This window comes from Anolis carolinensis, chromosome 4, assembly GCF_035594765.1.
Source record: "Anolis carolinensis isolate JA03-04 chromosome 4, rAnoCar3.1.pri, whole genome shotgun sequence".
NCBI lineage: Eukaryota > Metazoa > Chordata > Lepidosauria > Squamata > Dactyloidae > Anolis > Anolis carolinensis.
Genome location: NC_085844.1, coordinates 96,756,437 through 96,781,686, shown reverse-complemented (window position 1 = coordinate 96,781,686; position 25,250 = coordinate 96,756,437). Strand labels below are relative to the sequence as shown.

At 42.3% G+C, this 25,250-nt stretch overlaps 1 protein-coding gene across 1 annotated transcript in view; it reads left to right on the top strand.

Moving 5' to 3' along the window:
- Positions 1 to 4,977: 4,977 nt before the first annotated feature.
- The window catches only part of tmeff1 (transmembrane protein with EGF like and two follistatin like domains 1), a 151,849-nt gene continuing 131,576 nt past the window's right edge, over positions 4,978 to 25,250 (top strand). The window contains exon 1 of the mRNA XM_003219828.4: positions 4,978 to 5,384. Within this exon, the coding sequence (XP_003219876.2) occupies positions 5,210 to 5,384 (175 nt within the window). The 5' untranslated portion in view covers positions 4,978 to 5,209. The remainder of the gene's footprint in view (positions 5,385 to 25,250) is intronic.

Below are 25,250 nucleotides of genomic sequence, written 5' to 3'. Positions count from 1 at the left end.
GAACTGAGCTCCCCAGAAATCTTTAGAAAACTCATCTTTAGAAAAGGCTGCAGGGGCCCTCTATTTTGTTACACAATTTACAGCAATTTTCCAAAACTAGAAGAGGATATCTGACCACCTCTGGTCACCTTTGGTTTTCCATACAGACCCAGAATCAAATAATTTGTCCCCAGACTTGCCACAGTTGCCCATCTCTGGTTTAAGGGTCTCAATGCGGATTCTACAGAAATGACAAAACTGTTGTGTTTATCATCCATGACTTCCAATTCTACACGACAGCCAGAAAAAGTCACATATCTACAGTGAATCAAGCTAATGAGAGAAGAGAGGTCACGTCTCTGCTTTACCTCTTCACCAAATCAAAAGAAATCTGTGTCTGTTTCCTGCCTCAGTGTTGTAGCTAAGATGAAATTGGTTAAATGGAGACTCTGATGGAGATCCCAGCTTATCATAAGTAATACATGGCAATACCTTCTTGCAAAGTTCTGGCAAAACATAACCTTCTCTGTATTTTATGTTTCCTTCTCAGCCTCTGACATCAATCATGTTCTTTTTCTATGCAGTATAGGAGAATCCATTTTACAGGCAACAAAGAGCCCTAAGCTGGCTCAAATCAACAAGGCTTAACTAGGTGCTGGATTGAGATCTGGTGTTCATTTCAACTTGGTGGTTGGGGACATTAAGAGGCCCCTTCCTCTTGACCTGAACCAAAACTAAGTACCTCCTGCCCCTCCAAGGAGGCCTCACCATTAACTGCCTATTTGCACAGTTTCCCCCCCAGAAGGATTAAGTTACAAGGCATTCCCAACCCAAGCAATAACCTCTCCTCCCCTCTTTGGAATTCATAATGAACACACTGGGATTTCCTTCCAGTGACAATATTTTAGTATTGGAGCTATGCAGCACAGCCCTTTGCATATTGCTCCTTTAGATCTTGTTTAATAGGGCTTGCATATTTCCAAATAAATCAAAACCTAACGTTGCAGCTCGGAACAATAACAAAAAATAGCTGCAATAAACACAGAGTATGGAATATTTATTTACTTCTTGAACTACTAATAGCATCCCCAGTCAGTCAGTAGAGCTAGAGGCCATGCTGTCTGGTGAATTCCAATTGTCGTTGTCCCAAAGAGGTAATAGAATAGAATAAGTAATAAAATCATAGTTGCATCTGTGCTGGAGCTTTCCAAACAGTGTGTTGCAACACGTTAGTAGGTTAGCTGCAGTGTGTAGAGCAAAACTATAAGGATAAACCTCTGAATCTATATAAAATGAGCAATAAACCATGTATTCTTTAACATATAACTGAAAGGTTTCCATGAGATATATTGAGTCCCCATGCATATAATTATTACAATTTACATATGTGCATATATGACTTAAAAGGAGTTGGTTTAACCTTCGGTTTGCAGATACAACTGAATTACTGTGTTGCAAAATGATGCTTGTCTAAAAAGCGTGCCATTAACATGATATGTTTGAAAGCTCTGTTTTAAGCCATCTTCATTCTTCTCTGCCCAAGAAAGTTGGTACATCACCAAACTACAACTCCCCAGTATTCCATAATGTTGAGCAAGGGCAGCTCAAGTGGTGTGTGCAGGTAACCCACAAGTTATGAACAAGATAAGATTATGTAAGTTAAATTTGTATGTAAGTTGGAACAGGTACATTTTTAAGTATAACTCCACATACACAGAAACACAAGCTTTGAATAAACAAAATCTGTGGTGTCTGTTGTGCTGTTTATGCCCCTGTTCAGAGGTCAGTGATCTGGCAGGACATCTCAACAAGGACCTGAATTTACCATCATTGTGCAAAGGTTCTTCACAGGTAATAGGTCCTGAATCATTGCTCCCTCCTTAAATCTGTTCTTTCCGGCCACAAAGACAATAATTTCCACAATTATTCCACAAAGTTTCTTTCTGTTTTCTTCTGCTCTCTTCTTATTTTCTTTATCATGATGATGGGTTTCATCAACAACAAATTAGCAAGTTTTCAGCCAATAATAATAAGCCAAGCACAAGTTGTTCTGATGGTACTCTTTTTTTTGGTGTCTATTGAAGACTTCTATTGCCTTTTTCCATCGCCATCAATGGTTTAATAACCAATGTACCAAGCTACTGATGAGTACCTTTACCTCCAACTTCTCAAACACCATACTGTAATTACAGAGTGCACCTTGTACATGCAATGAGTAGGCTTACCAGGAAAATCTGCTGAACCATTTGGATTGAAATCTTAGATGCCTCTTCTTATCCACAGGAAATACATATCCTGGCAATGGAGTCTGTGCACTAACTGAGCTTTCCACAGGTATATAAACCTTCCTTGCATAGTTTCTCCATATACAGTAGAGTCTCACTTATCCAACCTCCACTGTATTATCCAACGCAGTCGGCCTTTTCGTAGTCAATGCTTTTGTAGTCAATGTTTTCAATACATTGCTATGTTTTGGTGCTAAATTCATAAATACAGTAATTACTACATTACGTTACCGTGTATTGAACTGCTTTTTCTGTTGATTTGTTGTAAAACATGAATTTTTTTTCGTGTCAGGAGTTGCTTCCGCAGTGAGAGAATTGGCCGTCTGAAAGGACGTTGCCCAGGGGACGCCCGGATGTTTTGATGTTTTTACCATCCTTGTGGGAGGCTTCTCTCATGTCCCTGCATGGAGCTGGAGCTGAGAGAGGGAGCTTATCCATGCTCTCCCTGGGTGGGATTCGAACCTGGCAGCCTTCAGGTCAGCAACCCAACCTTCAAGTCACAAGGCTTTTATCCTATAGGCTACCGGAGGCTCCGTAAAACATGATGTTTTGGTACTTAATTTGTAAAATCATAACGTAATTTGATGTTTAATAGGCTTTTCCTTAGTCCCTCCTTATTATCCAACATTTTCATTTATCCAATGTTCTGCCGGCCCGTTTATGTTGGATACGTGAGACTCTATTGTACCTCACAACCTCTGAGGATGCCTACCATAGATGTGGGTGAAACGTCAGGAGAGAATACTTCTGGAACATGGCCATACAGCCCGGAAAACACACAACAACCCCAAGTTAGAAATTATTCGGGTGTACAGAGGTGGCAAAAGGAGCCCCAGTGGCGAAGTGTGTTAAAGCACTGAGCTGCTGAACTTGCAGACCGAAAGGTCGCAGGTTCAAATCCCGCCAGCGGAGTGAGCGCCCACTGTTAGCTTCAGCTTCTGCCAACCTAGCAGTTCGAAAACATGCCAATGTGAGTAGATCAATAGGTACTGCTCTGGCGGGAAGATAACGGCGCTCCATGCAGTCATGCCGGCCACATGACCTTGGAGAAGTCTACGGAGAACACCAGACTCAGAACACATATATGGCAAACATTCAGTACTGTTATACACTGATAGAACAGGCACAGTACCTTAGATAGAGGTATTTAATACGTGTTTCACATCTTCGGCATCTTGGAGGTTGTGCTTGATTCCAGCCATGGCAGGCCAGGGGGTGGGGAGTGCTGTTGCTTCATCCACCATGCCAAAGAGCCCTGTTCACATACTTTCACCTATTGATCAAAGGTCATTTTGGACATTTTTCTAGTATTTCCTTATGGTGTCATTAAAATACCTTCTTGTGTTAAGCTTTACCTATTTATCTTCTCACAGCTGTTTTCAGTCTGCTAGGTGGGCAGTGAGCTGGGCTGAAGCTCACACGCTAACCCCCGACCTGGGCTTTGAAGTTCCAACCTTTCTATTGGCAAGATTTATTGCAGTGGGTTGTTAACCTGCTGTGGATGTAAGACAAGAATTCTGGAGGACTAGGGATTAAATAGGAGCCCTGGTGGCGAAGTGTGTTAAAGCACTGAGCTGCTGAACTTGCAGACCGAAAGGTCCCAGGTTCAAACCCCGGGAGCTGCGGGAGCGGCCGCTGTTAGCTCCAGCTTCTGCCAACCTAGCAGTTCGAAAACATGCCAATGTGAGTAGATCAATAGGTACTGCTCCGACAGGAAGGTAACGGCACTCTATGCAGTCATGCCGGCCACATGACCTTGGAGGTGTCTACGGACAACGCCGGCTCTTTGGCTTAGAAATGGAGATGAGCAACAACCCCCAGAGCCAGACATGACTGGACGTAACGTCAGGTGAAACCTTTACCTTTACCTTACAGAGCTATACCATTGGAACTGTAAATTCTGTACCAATTGTATCTTGTTTAATACTAATCTATACTGTATATACCAGTTGATTTATCTTTGACATTGTATATCTTTGTGTTTGTGGGCAATTGTTGTTTTGGTCTGGAACATCGCCATATAGCCCGGAAGACTCACAGCAGCCTAGTACAGTAGAGTCTCGCTTATCCAATGTTCTGGATTATCCAACGCATTTTTGTAGTCAATGTTTTCAATACATCATGATATTTTGGTGCTAAGTTCGTAAATATAGTAATTACTACATAGCATTACTGCGTATTGAACTACTTTTTCTGTCAAATTTGTTGTATAACATGTTTTGGTGCCTAATTTGTAAAATCTTAACCTAATTTGATGCATAATAGGCTTTTCCTTAATGCTTCCTTATTATCCAACATATTCGCTTATCCAATATTCTGCCGGCCCGTTTATGTTGGATAAGTGAGACTCTACTGTACCTTGCTCCTCCAAAGCCAACTGACCTGCCTGGCGTGGGATTCGGGAGGAGGGAAGGGGGGTTGAAAAGGGGGGAAAGGGGGCATTTCCTGGCCATGGATTTTCAACCAAGTGGGGCACCCCCTTCCCCAGTGTTCCATCGATGCCTTTCCAGATGAATATCCATGCAGTAGGGAAAACCTTTCACCTTTTTAACTTTCGCGATCGGGGCCGATTGGTTTGATAGAGAGGGATGCAGGGTTGGCGATGGAGTTGGGCGCGGGGAGGGGTCTTCCCCGTCCATCCCGCGGGGGAAACGAAAAGGGGCGTGGCCTGGCCCACCCCCCCTGGCCCCTCCCCCATCCCGACCGGGTCCCGGGGGAGGAGGCTGTCGGCCTGGGCGTCACGTGGACCCCTCTCCCTCGCCCTCCACCTCCTCCTCCTCCGCCTCCCATCCCTTTGTTGTAGCCCCAGCCGGAGCAGCAGCATCAGCATCGGGAAGGAGAAGCAGGCGCGCACAAAGGGAGCCAGCTAGCCAAGCAGCGAGGGATGCGGCCAGGCCGGTGATCGCCCTTCCCTTCCCCTCCCCGTTTCCCGGGCAGCCCCCGCCATGGCGGCCTCGCCTGGATCTGGCCACGGTTGCAACGGAGGCGGCGGCGGCGGGGCGGTGATGCTGGCGCTGGCGGTGGCCGTGGTCGCCTTGTCCCCGGCGCGGGGCTCCAACCCGCTCTCCCCGGCGGCGCCTGCATCCGAGTGCAGAGGCAAGGCGGGCGGCAACTGCTCAGGTGAGAACCCAAGAGAGAACCTAAAGACAGAGAAGGGGATCCAAAAGACCCAAAGAGAGGCGGGATCCCAACGCCGGGCAGCTTCTCCTCCCTCCTAGGAGCCCCGACCCTCCTTCCCTCCTCGGTCTCCACTCTGCTCCATCCCCATCTTCGCCTCGCTTGTCACTCAAGCCTGAGCCAAGCGTCTTCTCCGCACGTGGGAGCAGCCATTCAGGGGGGACTCCTGCCTTTCCATTACAATAGGCAAGGAGCCTCCGGTGGCCTAGGGGATAAAAGCCTTGGGACTTGAAGGTTGGGTTGCTGACCTGAAGGCTGCCAGGTTCGAATCCCACCCGGGGAGAACGCGGATGAGCTCCCTCTATCAGCTCCAGCTCCATGCGGGGACATGAGAGAAGCCTCCCACAAGGATGGCAAAAACATCAAAACATCCGGCGTCCCTTGGGCAACGTCTTTGCAGACGGCCAATTCTCTCACTCCAGAAGGAACTCTGGTTGCTCCTGAGACAAAAAAAAAAATTACAATAGGCGACACAAGGGAAAGGGGTCCTCACTCCTTAGCCTTGTTGCCCTCTGGGCAGCAACACCGTGGGCCAAACAAGGGCGCAAGAGCAGCTCTTTCTGTCCCAACAAGCTACGGTCCAAAGTCCCTAGGCAATGTCAACACTCGTTTGAATGCAGCTTGGGACCACACAGCCATATAACCCAGAATCCAACAGTATCTGCTTTGAACTGAGTTATCTGAAGCCCCTTCCACACAGCCATATAACCCAGAATATCAAGGCAGAAAATCCAACAGTATCTGCTTTGAACTGAGTTATCTGAAGCCCCTTCCACACAGCCATATAACCCAGAATATCAAGGCAGAAATTCTAACAATATCTCATTTGAACTGAGTTATCTGAGGCCCCTTCCACACAGCCATATAACCCAGAATATCAAGGCAGGAAATCCAACAATATCTGCTTTGAACTGAGTTATCTGAATCCCCTTCCACACAGCCATATAACGCAAGATATCAAGGCAGAAAATCCCACAATATCGGCTTTGAACTGGGTTATCTGAGAGCCCGTCCACACAGCCATATAACCCAGGATATCAAGGCAGAAAATCCCACAATATCGGCTTTGAATTGAATTATCTGCAAGCCACTTCCACACAGCCGTATAGCCCTGGATATCCCACATATAACCCAGGATATCTAGGCAGAAAATCCCACAATATCTGCTTTGAACTGGGTTATCTGAGAGCCCGTCCACACAGCCATATAACCCAGGATATCAAGGCAGAAAATCCCACAATATCGGCTTTGAACTGGGTTATCTGAGAGCCCGTCAACACAGCCATATAACCTAGGATATCAAGGCAGAAATCCCACAATATCGGCTTTGAATTGAGTTATCTGCGAGCCACTTCCACACAGCCGTATAGCCCTGGATATCCCACATATACCCAGGATAACCCAGGATATCAAGGCAGAAAATCCCACAATATCGGCTTTGAATTGAGTTATCTGCGAGCCACTTCCACACGGCCGTATATAGCCCAGGATATCCCACATATAACCCAGGATAACCCAGGATATCAAGGCAGAAAGTCCAACAATATCTGTTTTGAACTGGGTTATCTGAGTCCACACGCAGATAATGTGGGATTTTAATATTCTGGGTTATATGCCGTATATAGCCCAGGATATCCCACATATAACCCAGGATAACCTAGGATATCAAGGCAGAAAATCCAACAATATCTGCTTTGAAATGCGTTATCTGAGAGCCTGTCCACACAGGCATATAACCCAGAATATTAAGGCAGAAAATCCCACATTATCTGCGTGTGGACTCAGATATCCCAGTTCAAAGCAGATATTGTAGGATTTTCTGCCTTGATATTCTGGGATATAGGGCTGTATGGAAGGGACCTGAGAGCCTCTTCCATGCAGCCATATAACATAGGATACCAAGGCTGAAAATCCCACAATATCTTCTTTGAACTGGGTTATCTGAGTCCACACTGCCATATATTCCAGTTCAAAGCAGGAAATGTGGAATTTTATTCATCTGTGTGGATGGGGCCTTATTTATCTGAGGCCTCTTCTACACATCTGAATAAAATCTCACATTTTCTGCTTTTAACTGGAATATATGGTAGTGTGGACTCAGATAATAATAATAATAATAATAATAATAATAATAATAATAATAATAACTTTATATTCTGCCCTATCTCCTCAAGGGGACTCAGAGCGGATTACAACATACTAAAAACACATAGGGGTAAACATTCAGTGCCTCACCACAACAGCTGACCAGGATATAATTCAACCCAGTTCAAAGCAGATATTGTGGGATTTTCTGCCTTGATGTTCTGGAATATAGGGCATGTGTGGAATGGCCCTGAGTGTACCCTGCTATATATCCCAGTTCAAAGCAGAAAATGTGGGATTTTATTCAGCTGTGTAGAAGGGACCTAGGAGTGTTTTGGATTTTGAAATATACTTGCATTTAATAATAGTAATAAACTTTATTTATATCCCACCCCCTCTCCAAAAGGACTCTGGGCGGCTTACAACAAATAAATATAAAATCAAGCAAGAATAAACACGTAATACATAATACATAACGACAATGTTAGTGGTGATGTATTTGTCTGTGATCTAAGTGTTAGTTTTTGCTTTTGTCGTTATGTATTATGTATTACGTGCTTACATGTTTATTCTTGTTTGATTTTAATAGTAAAATGCACAGATTAAAATTGGCAGGATTTAAACACATTGTGCACCAGGGCAAAACCAGTTCGAACCAGTTGGTGTTTATACAACTATAAAAGCCACCATCATAAAAAGTTATAGTTGATTGTAAACAGGGACTTTGGGACATGACTTGGAGGTGGGACCCAAGACTCGATTTTAATGTTTTGATCTTTGTGTATTTGTGTATTTTTAATGGTTATAGAATCATAGAATAGTAGAGTTGGAAGAGACCTCATGGGCCATCCAGTCCAACCGCCTACCAAGAGGTAGGAAATCGCATTCAAAGCACCTCCGACAGATGGCCATCCAGCCTCTGTTTAAAAGCCTCCAAAGAAGGAGCCTCCACCACATTATGAATGTGGAAATAAAATTATTAATGATAATAATTTTATTTCTTATCTGCCTCTCGTCATGACTCGAGGTGGGTTATGAAACAATTAAAATATTTAAACACAGCAAAAACACTACAAATACACACACTAAAATGTACCTCCAGAAAAGTTCCATACCAAAAGGTGTCTCTATGAAAGACATATTAAAAACAGACAAAACAGAGATGAAATCAAGGACATGCATTATGCGAATGCTTTTATGTTAAGCCGCTTTGAGTACGGAGAGATAATGTGGGGTATAAATAAATAAATAATAATAATAATAATAATAATAATAATAATGGATTCAGGGCCCTTCCACACAGCTATATAACCCAGAATATTTTATTATGTTTATTTATATCCCGCTTTATCTCTTCACACGGAGACTCAAAGCGGCTCAGAACTAAAAACATTTCAATAGAACTCGAAATGTACAAAAATATTAAAACGGTATTAAACAGCATTTGTATCAAAACAATCCAGGTTAACACCGTCAAAGCATATAAAATTACATCACAAAAATCCAGCAGTCTATTTTTTATTTATTATCATAGACTCATAGCAAAATAGAGTTGGAGGAGACTTCATGAAACAGGAGAATGCACAAAAAAGTATAGACTTGCTACAAAAGAGACACAACTTCAATTCCTGAGTATACTAAAGCTTTCAAATATTAGAAGAATTAGGGAAGGTAAACTCTTGCAGTACAGGATTTATGGGCATTTTCTTTCCACACATTGCTTGCCTCCTTCTTCGTATTCTTGCTTGGAGATCCACATCTGCTTAAACAACCCCCATGCAGGAAAGCACAATCAAAGTACCCCTGACAGATGGCCATCCAGCCTCTGTTTAAAAGTTTCCAAGGAAGGAGCTTTCACCACACTCCGAGGCAGAGAGTTCCACTGTTGAACAGCTCATACAGTCAGGAAGTTCTTCCTAACTTTCAGGTGGAATCTCTTTTCCTGTAATTTGAACCCATTGCTCCAAGGCCTTGTTTCAAGGGCAGCAGAAAACAAATCTGTTTGTGGATTATCTGCTTTGATATTTTGGGTTATATGGCTGTGTGGAAGGGCTCTTAGTGCTGAGCCAAAGGGGAAGTTGCACCTGGAGCTCCTCTTCAAGGGATGCCACCTCTCATTTAATGGTCACGACTTAGTGCTATGCAATGCTGGGATTTATAGTTTGGTGAGGCATCCACATTCTTTGGCAGTCCCCATGATCCCAAGCTTACAGCTCCCATAACACTGAGCCAGAGCAATTGAAATTGGATTCATTCCACAGCACAAATGCACCCAAAGGTTTTCTTTTCTGTTGCTGAAAACTTTGGTGTTCTAACACTTTTGTTTTTTAAAGAAGGAATTCTAAGCAGGCAGCTACTCTAATGCACACTTTTTTGGGTCAAAGAGTGCACTTTTTGCACATTACATTCGGCAGCAAATACTTTTTTTGGTTTCAGGGTTTGGACAATTGAGGTGTGTATTAGTTAGATTCAATGGTCTATGAGACTCCAGTAAATATGGGTATGTGCCATGTGTACCTTATCCACATAAGTCATTTTAAACAATGTTTTGAATAACGCAGCGCAGGAAACAAGCTTTGTGCACATTGAACCATCAGAAAACAAATGTGTCACTATCTTAGCCCCCTGATTTTGAAATATTTTGAAATTCCAAGATGAGAGATGCTTATCCTGTAAGAAAAAGGTGCCTCGGTATCAGATCCTATATATAGTTACCCAGCCGTACGTTTTTTGGAACATGGGATTTCTCAGAAGATGTTATGTAGTATTGTCCTTTCTAAACTCTAGGCCCATACTTGCTTCTCAGAGTGTAAGTTATATTGAATTAAACAGGTCCGAGTAGACATGTTAGGATTGCTATTATGAGTAAGCTGTTGTTCACAGCCTTGAACCTGTCTTTTTGAAGTAAGCATAAGAGTTTGTTGCTCTCAGGCATAGAATTACAACCCAAATACAAATGAATTTTCACCCGTAACAAGTTGTTCTTGAGTCACAGCAAGTTGAATGGGACTTAAATGGACTCCTAACCATCCAGTAATATTTCCTTACATCATAAGCTCTTAGACTGGATCTATGTTTCAGGATGTGATCCCAGATTATCCGTTTATCCCAGATTATATGGCAGTGTAGACTCCTATAATCCAGTTCAAAACAGATAACCTGGGATCAAGGAGTCCCAGTGGTGCAATAGGTTAAACCCTTGTGCCGGCAGGACTGGTGACCAAAGGTTGGAGGTTCGAATCTGGGGATTTTGTGGATGGGGTGAGCTCCCATCTGTAAGCTCCAGCTTCCCATGCGGAGACATGAGAGAAGCCTCCCATAGGATGGTAAAACATCAAACATCCGAGTGTCCCCTGGGCAACGTCCTTGCAGATGGCCAATTCTCTCACACCAGAAGCGACTTGCAGTTTCCCAACTTGCTCCTGAAATGGAAAAAAAAATCCTGGGATCAGATCCTGGGATATAGAGCAGTTTACCAGCCTTACCTTCCTTACATCAGAAGTTTTTACTTCCAGGTAGATTCAAGACACACTTCCTGGATTCAAAGAAGTATATAAAACACAAGCTACACTCTATTCTTCATGCACACATTTCCCACGACTATCATTATCATCCCAGTGTTGTTTCCCTACATAGGTATTGACTTCTCTCACCATTCCCTTTTTAAAATATGTATCCCTTTAGGGACCCAGCGTGTCCATTCTCTCTGGGCATACGCTCCTTTTTTGCAAAACCAGAGTGCTGAACACAGGGAGGGAGGCATCTGGTCAATCTGGGAATGGACACCCTGACCTTGTGTGGGCAGCGAGGTGTCAACAGTTCATGTTTCTGGAACCAGTGCCGAGAGGGAGTGCCAGTTCATTTTTCTGCATCTGGGAACAAAAGACCTTACAGCTCTGGTTTCAAAAACGTGCTTTTATTTCAGTTGTGGCACCAGCGGGGAAATTATTCCCCTTTCAGAGGGAATAAAAGTCGGCTCTCTCGCGCCCCCTCCCCTGCTCCCCAAACAGGAGGCGAAGTCTTTTGTTTCCGCCTGCGGAGTGTATGTGTGTTCAGGCCCATCACCCCAGCTAATGAATGCAAACTACACTCTTCACCTTTAGCTTCCTTCGCCCACTTCTGTGGCTTCGGAAAATGGTTTGAGAAACAAAAGAGATTGCAGAGGTGCTCCTGTAGCTGTAACCTATTTAAGTACCGTAAACACCCAGTTTTTTCTGTTTTGTTTTTTGTTGTTCAGTACTAATAAATGTCATATAAATCCTCGCATCAAATCTAGCTCTGGTTGGTTGCTAAGAAAAGTCATTGCTGTGAAGTGAATTGCAATTTTAAAAAACCCCATAAATGTTTAAAATATGAAAGCTATGTCTCTTGGCTGCTTTATCTAGCTTTTCAGTACATAATAGAAATAGAAAAAAGGGCAGCAGGACACATTTAATCATAAGGTTCCCTCCACATTAGTAGGGATCTCAAAGGGGGAATGTTAAAGAAATACCTTAGATGACAACGTGGCTTGTACTTCTATAACAATATTTTTCTTCAGCGTATTTCTGTTTTGTTCTATCTCAGACTTAGGTATTTTACCTTCCAGCCGTTGTTTCTCTTTTTTTCCTCCATCTCAAAAGCATGGATGATTGCTCTGAGTTGATTGCCAGTTGAAATTACGTGCCACTGCTAGTGCCAGATTGATGAGAGATTCATGAGAGGTACTTGTTGTCCTCCAATTCCATTGTCTTCCTGGAGAAGCAGAGGCAGTTGCCGCTTTGCAAGCAGCCTGAAGCGCTTTGTGGGATGGTTCTCTTTGGATAGTGTCTATTACTAACTGCACCAGCTTCTCTTCTGCTGTTCAGCAAAGTCCCAGTGGCACATACTCCCTACTAAATGTGTTGAAGATCACGACCTAAGGTTGCAGTCCTTTGTGCATGAACAATGAATTACGTTTCATTGAGCATGGTGGGATTTACTTCCAAAAAGTATACATACCATTGGGATGCTGAACAAGTAATGTTGGCCCCTTCCACACTACCATATATCTCAGGATCTGATTCCAGATTATCTGCTTTAAACTGGATTGTATGAGTCCCCACTGCCAATTAACCTGGGATAAACAGTGTGGAAGGGGCCGCAGATATAACAACGAAATGCTTTATACCCTAAAACAGTGTTTCTGAACCTGGAAGTTGGGACTCCTGAGGGGGTCATGCAAGGGGTTTCAGAGGAGTTCCCAAAGGCCATCAGAAAACACATATTTCTGATAGTCTTTGGAACCCAAATCCCTCCAGTATTTTCTGTTGATGGAGGTTCTGTGTGGGAAGTTTGGCACTATCGTTGGTGTGGTTCAAGGGGCTCTCTGATTGTAGGTGAACTATAAATCCCAGTAACTACAACTCCCAAATGTCAAGGTCTATTTTCCCCAAACTCCGCCAGTGTTCAAATTTGGGGATATTGAGTATCTGTGCCAAGTTTGGTCCCGATCCGTCATTGTTTGGATCAATCCCCCAACCGCACCAATATTCAAATTTGAGCATATCAGGTATTTGTTCCAAATTTGTTCCAGTGAATGAAAAGATATCCTGCATATCAGATATTTACATTAGGATTAATAACAGTAGCAAAATTACAGTTATGAAATAGCAACAGAAATAATTTTATGGTTGGGAGGTCGCGTTATTAAGAAAGTTGAGAACCAATGTTTTATTGTTATGATGAGACAAACAACAGGAAGGAGAAGAGTGGAAGTGTCAGGTTGTGTATGAATGTATGTGCTTATTAATGCTGGATTTTTCCCTTTCTTGAACCTTTGCCTTCAAAAATGTTACCTTGACTTGTGGTTTTCCACAACCATTAGGATTCTTTTCCAGGCTCTTGTTCCAACTAGAAGAGATGAATTAAAAGCGGATGGAGGAAAGTGTGGCAAGAGTTTGATATCTATTTCACTCTCAGGCCCACACAGTAGTTGACTAGGGTTTGTTCTACACTGCCATATATGACAGTGCCACATAATCTAGATTTTCAAAGCAGATAACCTCGGTTTTATATGGCAGTGTAGAAAGGGTTTGTGTCTCCATCATAGTTCTAAGGGCTCTTACACACAGCCATATAATCCAGAACATCAAGGCATGAAATCCCACAATATCTGCCTTGAACTGAGTTATCTGAGTCCATACTGCCATATATTCCAGTTCAAAGCAGATACTGTGGGATTTCCTACCTTGATAGTCTGGGATATAGGGCTGTCTGGAAGGGCTCTAAAATTGTAGTCCTGTGTGCCTTTACCTGGGATTAACTGGCTTCACCTTATGCATAGTGTTATAATAAGAAGTACATTTCTGCTTTTATTTGTTTTTTTAAATAATTTATGCAGCCCTTTCAATTCACAGCACCTTTGTGGTGGTTTTCAATATGGTCAACTCTGCTAATATTGGTTTGCAAATTCGCAAGGAAGCAAATGAAAGCCATTTCAGAAAGTAAATTTCATCTTTGTTTGTTTTCTCCATGCTTACTTGTTGTGGTCCATATCTTCCGATCCCACGCATGTTGGTAGTATATTTGAGTAAAGCTCTACTCTTCTTTTATGCTTGATTCTCTCCCCTGCCCCCATGTTACAGCCATGTGATGACTGGCTTGTAAACCACAAGTGTGAAGAAAGATGATTTGGTTAATTATCTGCCAAACATTAGCTTATCATTTGGAGGAGGCATCTTGCTTAAATTTCCTTTTGCAAGCTAATAGCAAAGTCAGTTTCCAGCATGGGAGGTCTCTTTATAACAGATCTCAGACTCCTTCTACACTGCCATATAATGCACATTATCTGCTTTGAACTGGATTATTTAAGTTTACACTGCCATATAATCCAGTTCAAAGCAGATAATCTGGATTGTATGTGCCAATGTAGAAAAGGACTCAGTCAATATTATTACAAGCTGTGCTGCTAAACATGAAAAATGATAGAATTCATGGAGAACGTGTAAAAAAATGTAAAATAAAAGCCAAGATTGGCAAATATTATGGTTTATTTTTTCAACTGGATTACATTTCTTGTGTATTTTAAATATTCCAGTTGGAATTCTCCCAGGTCTTTTTTTTTGCACCAAAACCTGCTTTGTTTGGCTGCAGTACAGACTTTTGGGCCGAATTAATGCATTTAGTCTTGTTTAAGGTCCTGCGGAGATGCCCTTTCCAAGGGTTAAGAACTTGCCTTTTCATTCTGCAGCTTCTCCTTTTTCTAGACTGATAAAGTAGTCCTGTGGGAGCCATGCTTCCCATCTCTCCATTTTGCTTGGACAAATATTTGTTGCCGAGCCACATAGATGCTATCTGGATGCTAATTGGAATTCAAGGCTGTTTACATATATCTGGTGTTTCCTAGTTCTTTCTTCTCTGTGACTAGATATCTCATTGGACTGGTAATCGTTGAATAATTCCATGATCAATCCCAGTTGGTTCCTTGTGTCACTGAGTTATTCTGAGATTCAGGCAACCATCCAAACTACCCCTAATGCTTCCATTCAGATGGCTGTGTGCATTTATTTGGCCTTTTCCTCCTTTATGGGGACTACTGAGGAAGACAATTAAAGCGAAGGGGAGAAAAGAAGTGGTGGCAAAACATGGACGGGTTACAAATGGAAGTTGACATCGGGACCCTATAAATTTTCATGAGTGAGGCAAGGTAATTGCAGTGAGAAAATGCAACCCTTTTCTCCAGTGATCATGTATTTACTGGAGCTTTAACGTAAAGAAAATATAGCTTGATGCCTGGACCTGCTGGACTGGCATTCGTGGTTTTACCTACATGCAGCTATGTTCTCTTTAGGAATTTTCTAGGTCCTCCATGTGATCTCAACCTGTGGGTCCCCAGATGTTTGGGTTTCAACTCCCAGAAATCCGAAAAACATGTAAACTGGCTGTGGCGCAACTGGTTAGTAGCCATCTGCAATAAATCACTACTGGCCGAGAGGTCATGAGATCGAAGCCAGCCTGGGTTGGATTGAGCTCCCGACCATTAATAGCCTAAGCTCGCTGTTGACCTATGCAGCTCAAAAGACAGTTGCATCTGTCGAGTAGAAAATTTAGGTACCTCTTTATGTGGGGAGGCTGATTTAACTAATTTAAAGGTAAAGGTTTCCCCTGACGTTAAGTCTAGTCGTGACCAACTCTGGGGGTTGGTGCTCATCTCCATTTCTAAGCCGAAGAGCCGGCGTTGTCCATAGACATCTCCAGGTCATGGGGCCGGCATGACTGCATGGAGCGCCGTTACCTTTCTGCCGGAGCGGTACCTATTGATCTACTCACACCTGCATGTTTTCGAACTGCTAGATTGGTGTTGTAAATTAGTAAATTAACTAATTTACGACACCATAAAAACTCCCAGCAGAGTGTGGAAAGTATGAGGAAGTACTCCATCAAAGACTGGTTGTCACAAGTGGAGATGAAGTGGCAGCTTCCCCTGTGGCCAGAATTGAGCTTACTCTCATGAAGCCGGAAGCTGGAAAATGTTAAATTGCCTCTGGTTTGTCTGTCTGTCTATATGTCGTCTGTCTAATGGCACTGAATGTTTGCCAATGTATATGTACATTCTGATCTGCCCTGAGTCCCCTATGGGGTGAGAAGGGTGGAAGATAAATGTCGCAAATAAATAAATAAATAAATAGGATTTCTGGCAGTTGTAGGCCAAAACACCTGGACACCCACAGGCTGAGAACCACTGCTCTAGAGGAACTAGAAAATTACTAGTGGCAATACTTCTCTATGAATTGTTTAGAATAATCCAGTGCAAATCTATGGTAACTTCCAGTGGAAGTCATTCATTTCAATAGAGTCTGCTGTTATCCAAGATTTCCTATCTCACTGTAAGTTCAGGAACTCGTCCCCTGTGAATACGGGGACTGTATTGTATTGTAAAAAGTGTGCACAAGTCATACCTTGCAGCTATGCAAAGCTTGGATCCTAAGATGTGTTAACATATGGGCATTCATGGAATGGTGATTTCCTGTTCCTTCTCTCTCCAAAGCCTTTTGGAGTTGCTTTTTGGGGAGCCATAGCTGGTGAATAGGGGAACAGAGGATAGGAAGATTCTCTTCCATTTACTTCTTTAACTTGCATTCATTTTAGTTGTTGAATTCAAAGCCAGTGTTTTCATTTTGATTCAGCGCTGTTGCAATTTTTTTGACTAGGCATTAATTAAGAAGATGGGCTATATGTGTTTTGTCTAGGATTGAAGCAGAAAGCTTTTAGGTTTTTCTTTTTGGCTTCAGTGCCACAGTTCCTGACTCTTGGGGTCCTTCTACACAGCGGTATAAAATTCAGATTATCTGCTTTGAACTGGATTATATGGCAGTGTAGACTCAGATCATCCAGTTCAAAGCAGATAATCTGGATTATCTGACTTGATGTTCTGGATTATATGGCAATGTAGAACGGCCTTAAGCTTCACTGGATAGGAGTGGTGTTCATGGGGAGAATCACAATGCTGCTTTCCCAGTCAGGATATGTATGGCCTGCTGGAACTTGGCTGTTGGATGGAATCTTAGTGTTTTTGTATTTAGCTTCATTGTTTAGCTCAATTATGGGAATTGCTTCTTCCTTCACTAAAAGAGGGTGTTGTAGAATTGCTACAATTTTTAACAATAGGAAGTAAGCAGAAGTCCATTTTTTTGTAAAAGGTGTCGCTTGGATCTAGGTTGGTGGATAAAGGTAAAGGTTTTCCCCTGACATTAAGTCTAGTCGTGTCCAACTCTGGGTGTTGGTGCCCATCTCCATATCTAAGACAAAGAGCCGGCATTGTCCATAGACATCTCCAAGGTCATGTGGCTGGCATGACTGCATGGAGTGTTGTTACCTTCCCACCTGAGTGGTACCTATTGATCTACTCACATTTGCATGTTTTCAAACTGCTAGGTTGGCAGATGTTGGGGCTAATAGCAGGAGCTCACCCTGCTCCCCAGATTCGAACCACCAACCTTTCAGTCAGCAGGTTCAGCAGCTCAGCAGTTTAACCCGCTGCGTCACCGTTAACCCTTTTAACTACATTCTTGTCCTGCCTCCTTTCTCTTTCTTAATTGAACCTATGCATCCCCATGTTTTTGAGTTTAACTCCTCTGAAGTTGTCCCGATGCAGCCCTTTTGGTATCCAAACATCTATCCAGGCCAAGGACACATTGGTGCCACCACGGCCGTGTCACCAGTCACAAGAACCTTCCACACAGAGGTTAGCTAGGGGCATTACTTTTCCCAGTCACATTGTTGGCTGCCCTGTTGTGACCTCACTAGAAGCAACGTCACTGTCAATTTCACAATGTTTTGACCTGCAAAACATTGGTGGGTCTGTTGGATGTGTGAACACTGGATTGGACTGGGTTCAGATGTCACGCCTCCAAAATAATGGCACCATTCCAGAGCTTCCTGGAAAATCCAGAGTAAATCCTGTTTCCCCTTGCACTGGAGCAGCACATACTATAGGTAAAGGTAAAGGTTTTCCCTTGATGTTAAGTCCAGTCGTGACCGACTCTGAGGGTTAGTGCTCATTTGCATTTCTAAGCCGAAGAGCTGGCGTTGTCCATAGACACCTCCAAGGTCATGTGGCCGGCATGACTGCATGGAGCGCCGTTACCTTCCCGCCGGAGCGGTACCTATTGAACTACTCACATTGCATGTTTTCGAACTGCTAGGTTGGCAGGAGCTAGGGCTAACAGCGGGCGCTCATTCCACTCTCGGGATTTGAACCTGGGACCTTTCAGTCTGCAAGTTCAGCAGCTCAGCGCTTTAACACACTGCGCCACCACCAGCAAACTTATACTATACATTGACCCATATGTTGTGCGGATTCCCTGCAGCTTTTGAAAGATGGATCCACTTTATTTGGTTCTTGTAGACCCTGCCTCATTTTTTTTACTTTCCCTTTTATGACTTGCCTTTAGATTGGAAGCCAGAAGGCAATTTATTCATAACGTGTACCGTAGTTAACAGACACTCTGGAATGAAATGACAACAAGACAGAAGGCATATCCCTCTGTACAAAAGGTGCTACATACTCTAATAAGAATGCAGATTCAGTGTACCACTGCTCGCCTCTCCCAAATTGCCAAAAAGCTCTTTGCGAGCTTTTTATCCTGCCTACAGTACTGTCATTTCTCTTCTGATATTTTGTCATTTTCTTAGAAAGCATGAAGATTACTGTTCTCCCACCTATTCTGTAAGTTATAGGCAGGACAAATGTGTAGAACTCCCAACTGCATCAATTGTCTATTAGCCTTGCTTCTTTGAAATTAGTATGAGTTAAGCTAAGCAAATTCCATAGGATGAAGAGGGCAGTTCACTATATGTGGTGGAAGTGTCAGTCCCACTCACTCTATTAAAGCCCATAGTGAGGGATTATGGGAACTACAGTTTGCTGACACAGCCTACTTTTGATACACTTTAAAAAAATAGAGGCAAGGAAAGTGATACTCATGAAGGTGCTGAGAAACTGCCTTCTGTTGAAGCAGGGGTGGGCAAAGTAAAAAACCCAGTGTCATATTTGACTATGGCCCTTAGAAATATAAACAAATTGCTTCAAAATGTCTCAAATGCCCTCTAGTGGCTGTGTAAGGGACATTACCATTATATTTTTGCTTCCCTGTACCAACCTATAGAAGCCCCTGGTGGCATAGAAGATTAAACCGCTGACCTACTGAACTTGCTGACCTAAAGGTTGGCGGTTTGAATGCGGAGAGCGGGGTGAGCTCCCGCTGTTAGCCCCCAGAATCAGCCATGACTAAAGGGTAAAACCTTTACTTTTTACTAAGCCACAAGATGACGTCTTTGTCAGGATGGTGTCTCCAACAGTCCTGACCTCTTGGACCAGCGGCAGATACTGGAATAACTCCACATAGTTTAAATTTTAAAAAAAGATGTGGATGCAGAGCAATAGATAGGTGGCAATGTTCTTTTTTGCCACGAGGTGTGTGTAGTGTCTGTGAAGTGGTAGTTGTAGAAGATAGGAGGGAGGCAGTTGACTTGGCCTGGTTGAGATCTAAGGACATGTTTTTCCCTCTTGCTGTGATGGTCAGGAAATCCACCTCTTAGGACACCATTTGATGTTTTCTTGATTCAGAACTGATGTCATATCACTTGGAGCAACGACTTCTTAAAAGATCTGGGGTGATGCAACTGATTCATTGCTTTCCAGAGTCTGGAAAAGTCATATGGTGGTTTGAGGAATTCATTGCTTGTGATCCTAAAAAGTCACTTACTAAAACTGGAGGTCTGAAATCTAAAAAAAAAATAAAATGCTTTAAATTAAAAAAAATGTTTATTTCCTTGCTAACGATGAAGCTTGGATTCTGGAAAAATAATGTAAATCCAGAAATCCATTAGTGAATATGTTTACATACTATTACATATGAATAACTGTTTACCTTCTGTTACATATGAATAACTGTACTGTGTGTGCGTGTGTGTGCATGCACTTTGAAGTTTCCTGTTGATTTCTGGCAAATCCATGAATTTCACAGATTTTTTTTTTAGGCATGGAATACTCAGCAGTATATTTCTCTGAAATATAGTCCACATCACCTGATAGTCATTGTCAATCTCCCATCCAAATACTAACCAGGGCTGACCTTTGGGGTTAAGCTTTGTGTGTTGAGTACTTGTGATAAATGATACTACTTGTTTGTGTACATAATTACACATGGGTACACATGTGTACTATGTAAACACTCTCCATTGGTACTGTGAAGAATCACTTGCTGTTAACTATTGTGAATCTCCATTCCATAACCCAGAATTGGATTATTTTCATGAAGATACCAGATGTATAGCCATAGAGCGCTGATCACAAAGAAAGACCATCTGACTGACCTTTAAAACTTTCACCTGGTCGCATGAATCTCTGACCTTCTTCAAGTCAAGCTTGTACTCCTGGAACTATGGCTTTTCCACAGATTTCCTTGAAAGCTTTCTTTCCTCTGACGTCTGTTCTTAAGTGAGTCTCTCAGCCATTTCCCATCCAGTGATCTAGTTCTCATCTAGTTCCATACCAGGTTGCCTGCCATTGTGGTGCTCCCAAATGACTCCCTTTTCATTCCACGTAGGCTGCTCTGAGTGGATTGCTGCTCTTTGTCTGATGAAGAGTAGAAAGGGGCATGTAAGGAAAGGAGCCACTTTGTTTTGAAAAACCTGTATCTCAAGGTTGACAAATGTTCAAGGATGGAACAAACCGGAAAATCCATTACCGTACTTCAAACAATCTCCCCCCTCCGCCTCCCCCGCTACCGCCCAAGTGCACTGAAACAGGAGCAGAAAAGGACATTTTGCAAAAGTGTATTAGTAATGGCATATGGGAAATAAAAGTAATGAAATAGATCTCATAATAATGAAATACTAGAGAAGATGGGAAGTAGGGGAATCAAGAGCGTGGCTGACAGATGATGCCAGTAATGCAAAGACGACATTGATCATTTTAATGGACAAGTAGCCATAGTTTACCATCCCAGCATATGCTTCCCTTGGCCTTCACCTGCTTTTCATGGCCTTGGATATTTTAAAAAGCATTTACAGAAGTTCAGATGAAATTGCAAACCGGTTCCAGAGTTGTATTTAAGCTGTGATTTATGAGGACCGAATGAGATGCTCCTCTACATACAAAGGTTGTGGAACTAGACTCTTTGGGTACTTTCACACTACACAGTTATATCATGTTAGTGTCACTTTAACGGTCATTAAAGAAGATTGTCCATCAGAGAGCTTCTCTAGCGCTTCTGACCATAGGATGGAGCCATGGTAGTTAATATGGAATCATAGTACTTTAATTGTGAAATGTAAATAAGTCTATCTGCTTTGTACAGTAAAGAATAGTAACATTTGCATGGGAAGAGTGAGTGGAGGACTGTCAGTTCTCCACCACTGTTTACACCACATAGTTTGCCGAAGTGACTGCTGCAGCTGCATTTATGTATCTATTCTAATGCCATGGACAGAGCAGTTGATGACACTCTTTGAACCATAGTATATGCCTGTGTTTTTGGAAATGAAATATATTCACAAATCCTTTGAAACTGCATCTTGTATTGAATGACAATCAATTCATAAGTCTGGCAGTCTTTTCAGAGATAAAAATCTAGTGTTTGTTAAAACTCCAAAAGCTAGACTTCCTGTTGAATTTTGGAAATATCTGGACTTCTGCTTGGATGTGATGTCTTCTCCTGTAGATCTGGGAGTTGACACTTGGATCTACAATAGGTCTGATATTGAAACCATCTCATTTGGGGTTTTATTATGCACAGTGTTGAATCTTATGGTGCACAGTACAAAAGAATGTCATTCCTTTGGTTTGGGACTGGCAATATTGACAGTAATATGCCCATTTTATAGAGTGATATTGAATGTAGGCTTGTGAAATATCTTAACCGGTCCTAAATAAGGTAAAGGTAAAGGTTTCCCCTGACGTTAAGTCCAGTGATGTCTGACTCTAGGGGTTGGTGCTCATCTCCATTTCTAAGCTGAAGAGACGGCGTTGTCCGTAGACACCTCCAAGGTCATGTGGCTGGCATGACTGCATGGAGCGCCGTTACCTTCCCATTGGAGCGGTACCTATTGATCTACTCACATTGGCATGTTTTCGAACTGCTAGGTTGGTAGGAGCTGAAGCTAACAGCGGCCGCTCACGCCTTTCGGTCTCCAGCTCAGCGCTTTAACGCACTTCACCACTGGGGCTCCTATTATCTTGAAAATGTCACAATATTGGTTAGGTTATGTGGGAATTTTAATTGCCAAGGCACTGTTCTCAGGCATATGGTTGCAATTCTGATATGTGGAGACTGAAATATATTTGGGAAGGAATATCCTTTAGCAGATTCCTACTCTTTCACACAAAGCTGCTTGGAACAATCTCAGATCATTAGTCTACTAAGCCTAGTTTTATTTGTAGCTACAAATACATCTATACACATAATAAAAGTGAAAATCTGTATGTGTATATGTGGCAGAGGTGTCTACTTACACAGTCTCCAGCCTCCACAAACAGCTTTAACCCCAGTGATGAGGAGCCACCAATGGCCCTTCCTCCAATGACATGACATTTTAGGTTATAGCGAGCACCATGAACTTGTAGCCCAGACCTTGCCAATGTTCATCCAAAACACTATAGCCCACCACCCAAGGAATGCTTTCATTTGGGCACATTTTCATCCTAGATTTTACGTGTTTCCTCCACCACAGGCAGGAACCCCAGGGTTCCTTACTCTCTCCATTGATGTGTAATTTGCATGACCCCACCCATTGCTTTTCCCTTAACTCTTTCCTACTCTTTTCGATTCTATCTGCATAACAAACAGCAGAACCGAGCAGCAAATAAACATACTGGAGGTGTTTGGGGGATTCACTCCTGGACTACATTTGGCACACAGAACTCCCATGACCAATCAAAAATACTGGAGAGGTTTGGTGGGAATTCACCTTGATTTATGGGACTTATAGTTCATCTGTATCCAGAGAAACGGTGACCCCCACCAACAATGGACTAGGACCCAACAGCACAGAGAAGCCCCATGACCAACTAAACACACTGCAGGGGTTTCTGGGAATTGACCTTGATATTGGGAATTGTAGTTCACTCATATCCACAGAGCACTGAACCCAGCTGATGTTGGATCTGGACCAAACTTGACACACAGACTCAACATGGCCCACTGTGCATAAACCACTGGTTTGGGGGTGATTGACCTTGGTATATGGGAGTTGTAGTTCACTCTTATCCAGAGAGCCCTGAACCTAGTTGACAAATATCCCAGCCCACAAATGCTCTTTTCAAATCACCCTGGCATCGCCGAGTCCCCAAGTTAGTACAGTATAAATGGGAAGAGGGAAGGCAGGGCATGTTTCTTGCAGATGAAGATATGTTCAACTCTTGTGTTTAAATTAGCGTGACTTAACAATATTTGATTTGGATAGGATCGTATTTTGATGCTTAATAAATCTTGACATTTCCCATGTGGCTACTAATAATTTAATGTTAGTTTTCCTTCCAGTTCTTACAGCAGAAATGCTACCATGTTTCCCCGAAAATAAGACAGTGTCTTATATTAATTTTTGCTCCCAAAGATGTGCTAGGTCTTATTTTCAGGGGAGTCTTATTTTTCAATGAAGAAGAAATCACATATACTGTTGAACAAAAAATGAAAATTTATTATATGCTGTACAGTAGTTATCATCACAAACCAGCATAACCAGACAAACTGTGAATCCTATCAAGAATTTCTTGTTACTACCATTATTTACATGTACAACAATCTATAATATGTACATTTACCAATCCTGTATGCTTTAGTGTTCTGTTTGGCAGGCATGCTTCCAAACACAAACTTTGCTAGGTCTTACTTTCGGGGGAGGCCTTATATTTAGCAATTAAGCAAAATCTCTACTAGGTCTTATTTTCAGGGGATGTCTTATTTTTGGGGAAACAGGGTAGGTTTAAAAAAGCTGTGGTGACACCTTATTCTAGGCAAACTGGTATTCTCCAGATGTTTTAGACTACAACTCCCATTAGCCCTAGCCAGCACAACTAGTGGTCAAGAGTTGTAGAAATTTTTTATGTCTGCCTCAACATAAAAAGGAAAAGTTTTGGATGTGGAGGGAGGAGGAATATAATAAGACCTTTGAGACTAATGGATATAATTCAGTGCAAGCTTCACACCTGGTGAAGTGGATTGGAGTCCACAAGAACTTATTTATTTTATTTATTTATTTCTGATATTTCTACCCCACCCTTCTCCCCGAGGGGACTCAGGGTGGCTACTTGTGCTGAAATTAATCTTAAATTGCTTCTTGTCTCGTAGCCCACTCTGAATATTTTTTTTCTGTCCTGTTAAGATGCACCCTGAGTCTCAAAACAACCTTGGAAAGTAAATTAAACACACACACATAGAGATTTTCCCAAGGCTAGCAGGTAGTCTGAGCAGAGATTTGAATTCAGAATTTCCATATTATAATCAGACATTTTCACCATATCTACCAGCCTGAACTATGATGAGCTGGTGAATCATTGGTTGTCTGACTGATACTAACAGTAAACATAAAGTTGGAGGTGTAGATATTGCAATTGTTTATTGAGCATGTCATTACCTGAGACCAGGGAAGCATGGGAGTCTATACATATACAGTGATACCCATATATCCAACCTGATGCTATACTATATTTCCTAGTTAATTGCTACTCAAAATGATAAAGTGAATGACAAATGCAAACATCACATCATGATGTATTGGAAGAAGGCAAAATACATGTATTAAAAATCACCTTCATATTTTCCCCTTAACTTTACAGCATTTTCAGGAATGACTGGCATATATTTGACAGTAAAGAAGCATTAAACCATATGCATGCAATATGTTGGAAAGAACTTCCATCAAGGATAATTGAAATATATGTAGATCAACAAAGTAATGGACATTTTATAAAACAGTGCAGGCTGCTGAAAACGTAAGAGGAACGTATGCCTTTCTCTTTGCATATTTTGTCGTGTGATTGTAGCAGATTTGTCTTTTTAATCTCAAGCTCTAGCAAAGTGTCACCAGAATGATGAACGGGGTGTGAGGGGGAGAGAAGAGGCTGTGGGAGAGAGCAAGGAAAGAGACAACTAATGGTAGGCAGCTCAGGGAGAAGGCAGTACATCTGCACACTAACTAACATGGCTTCCCACTCACAGGCTGCTCTTGGCAAAATTTAAGCAGAGGAGAATTCTCATTTAC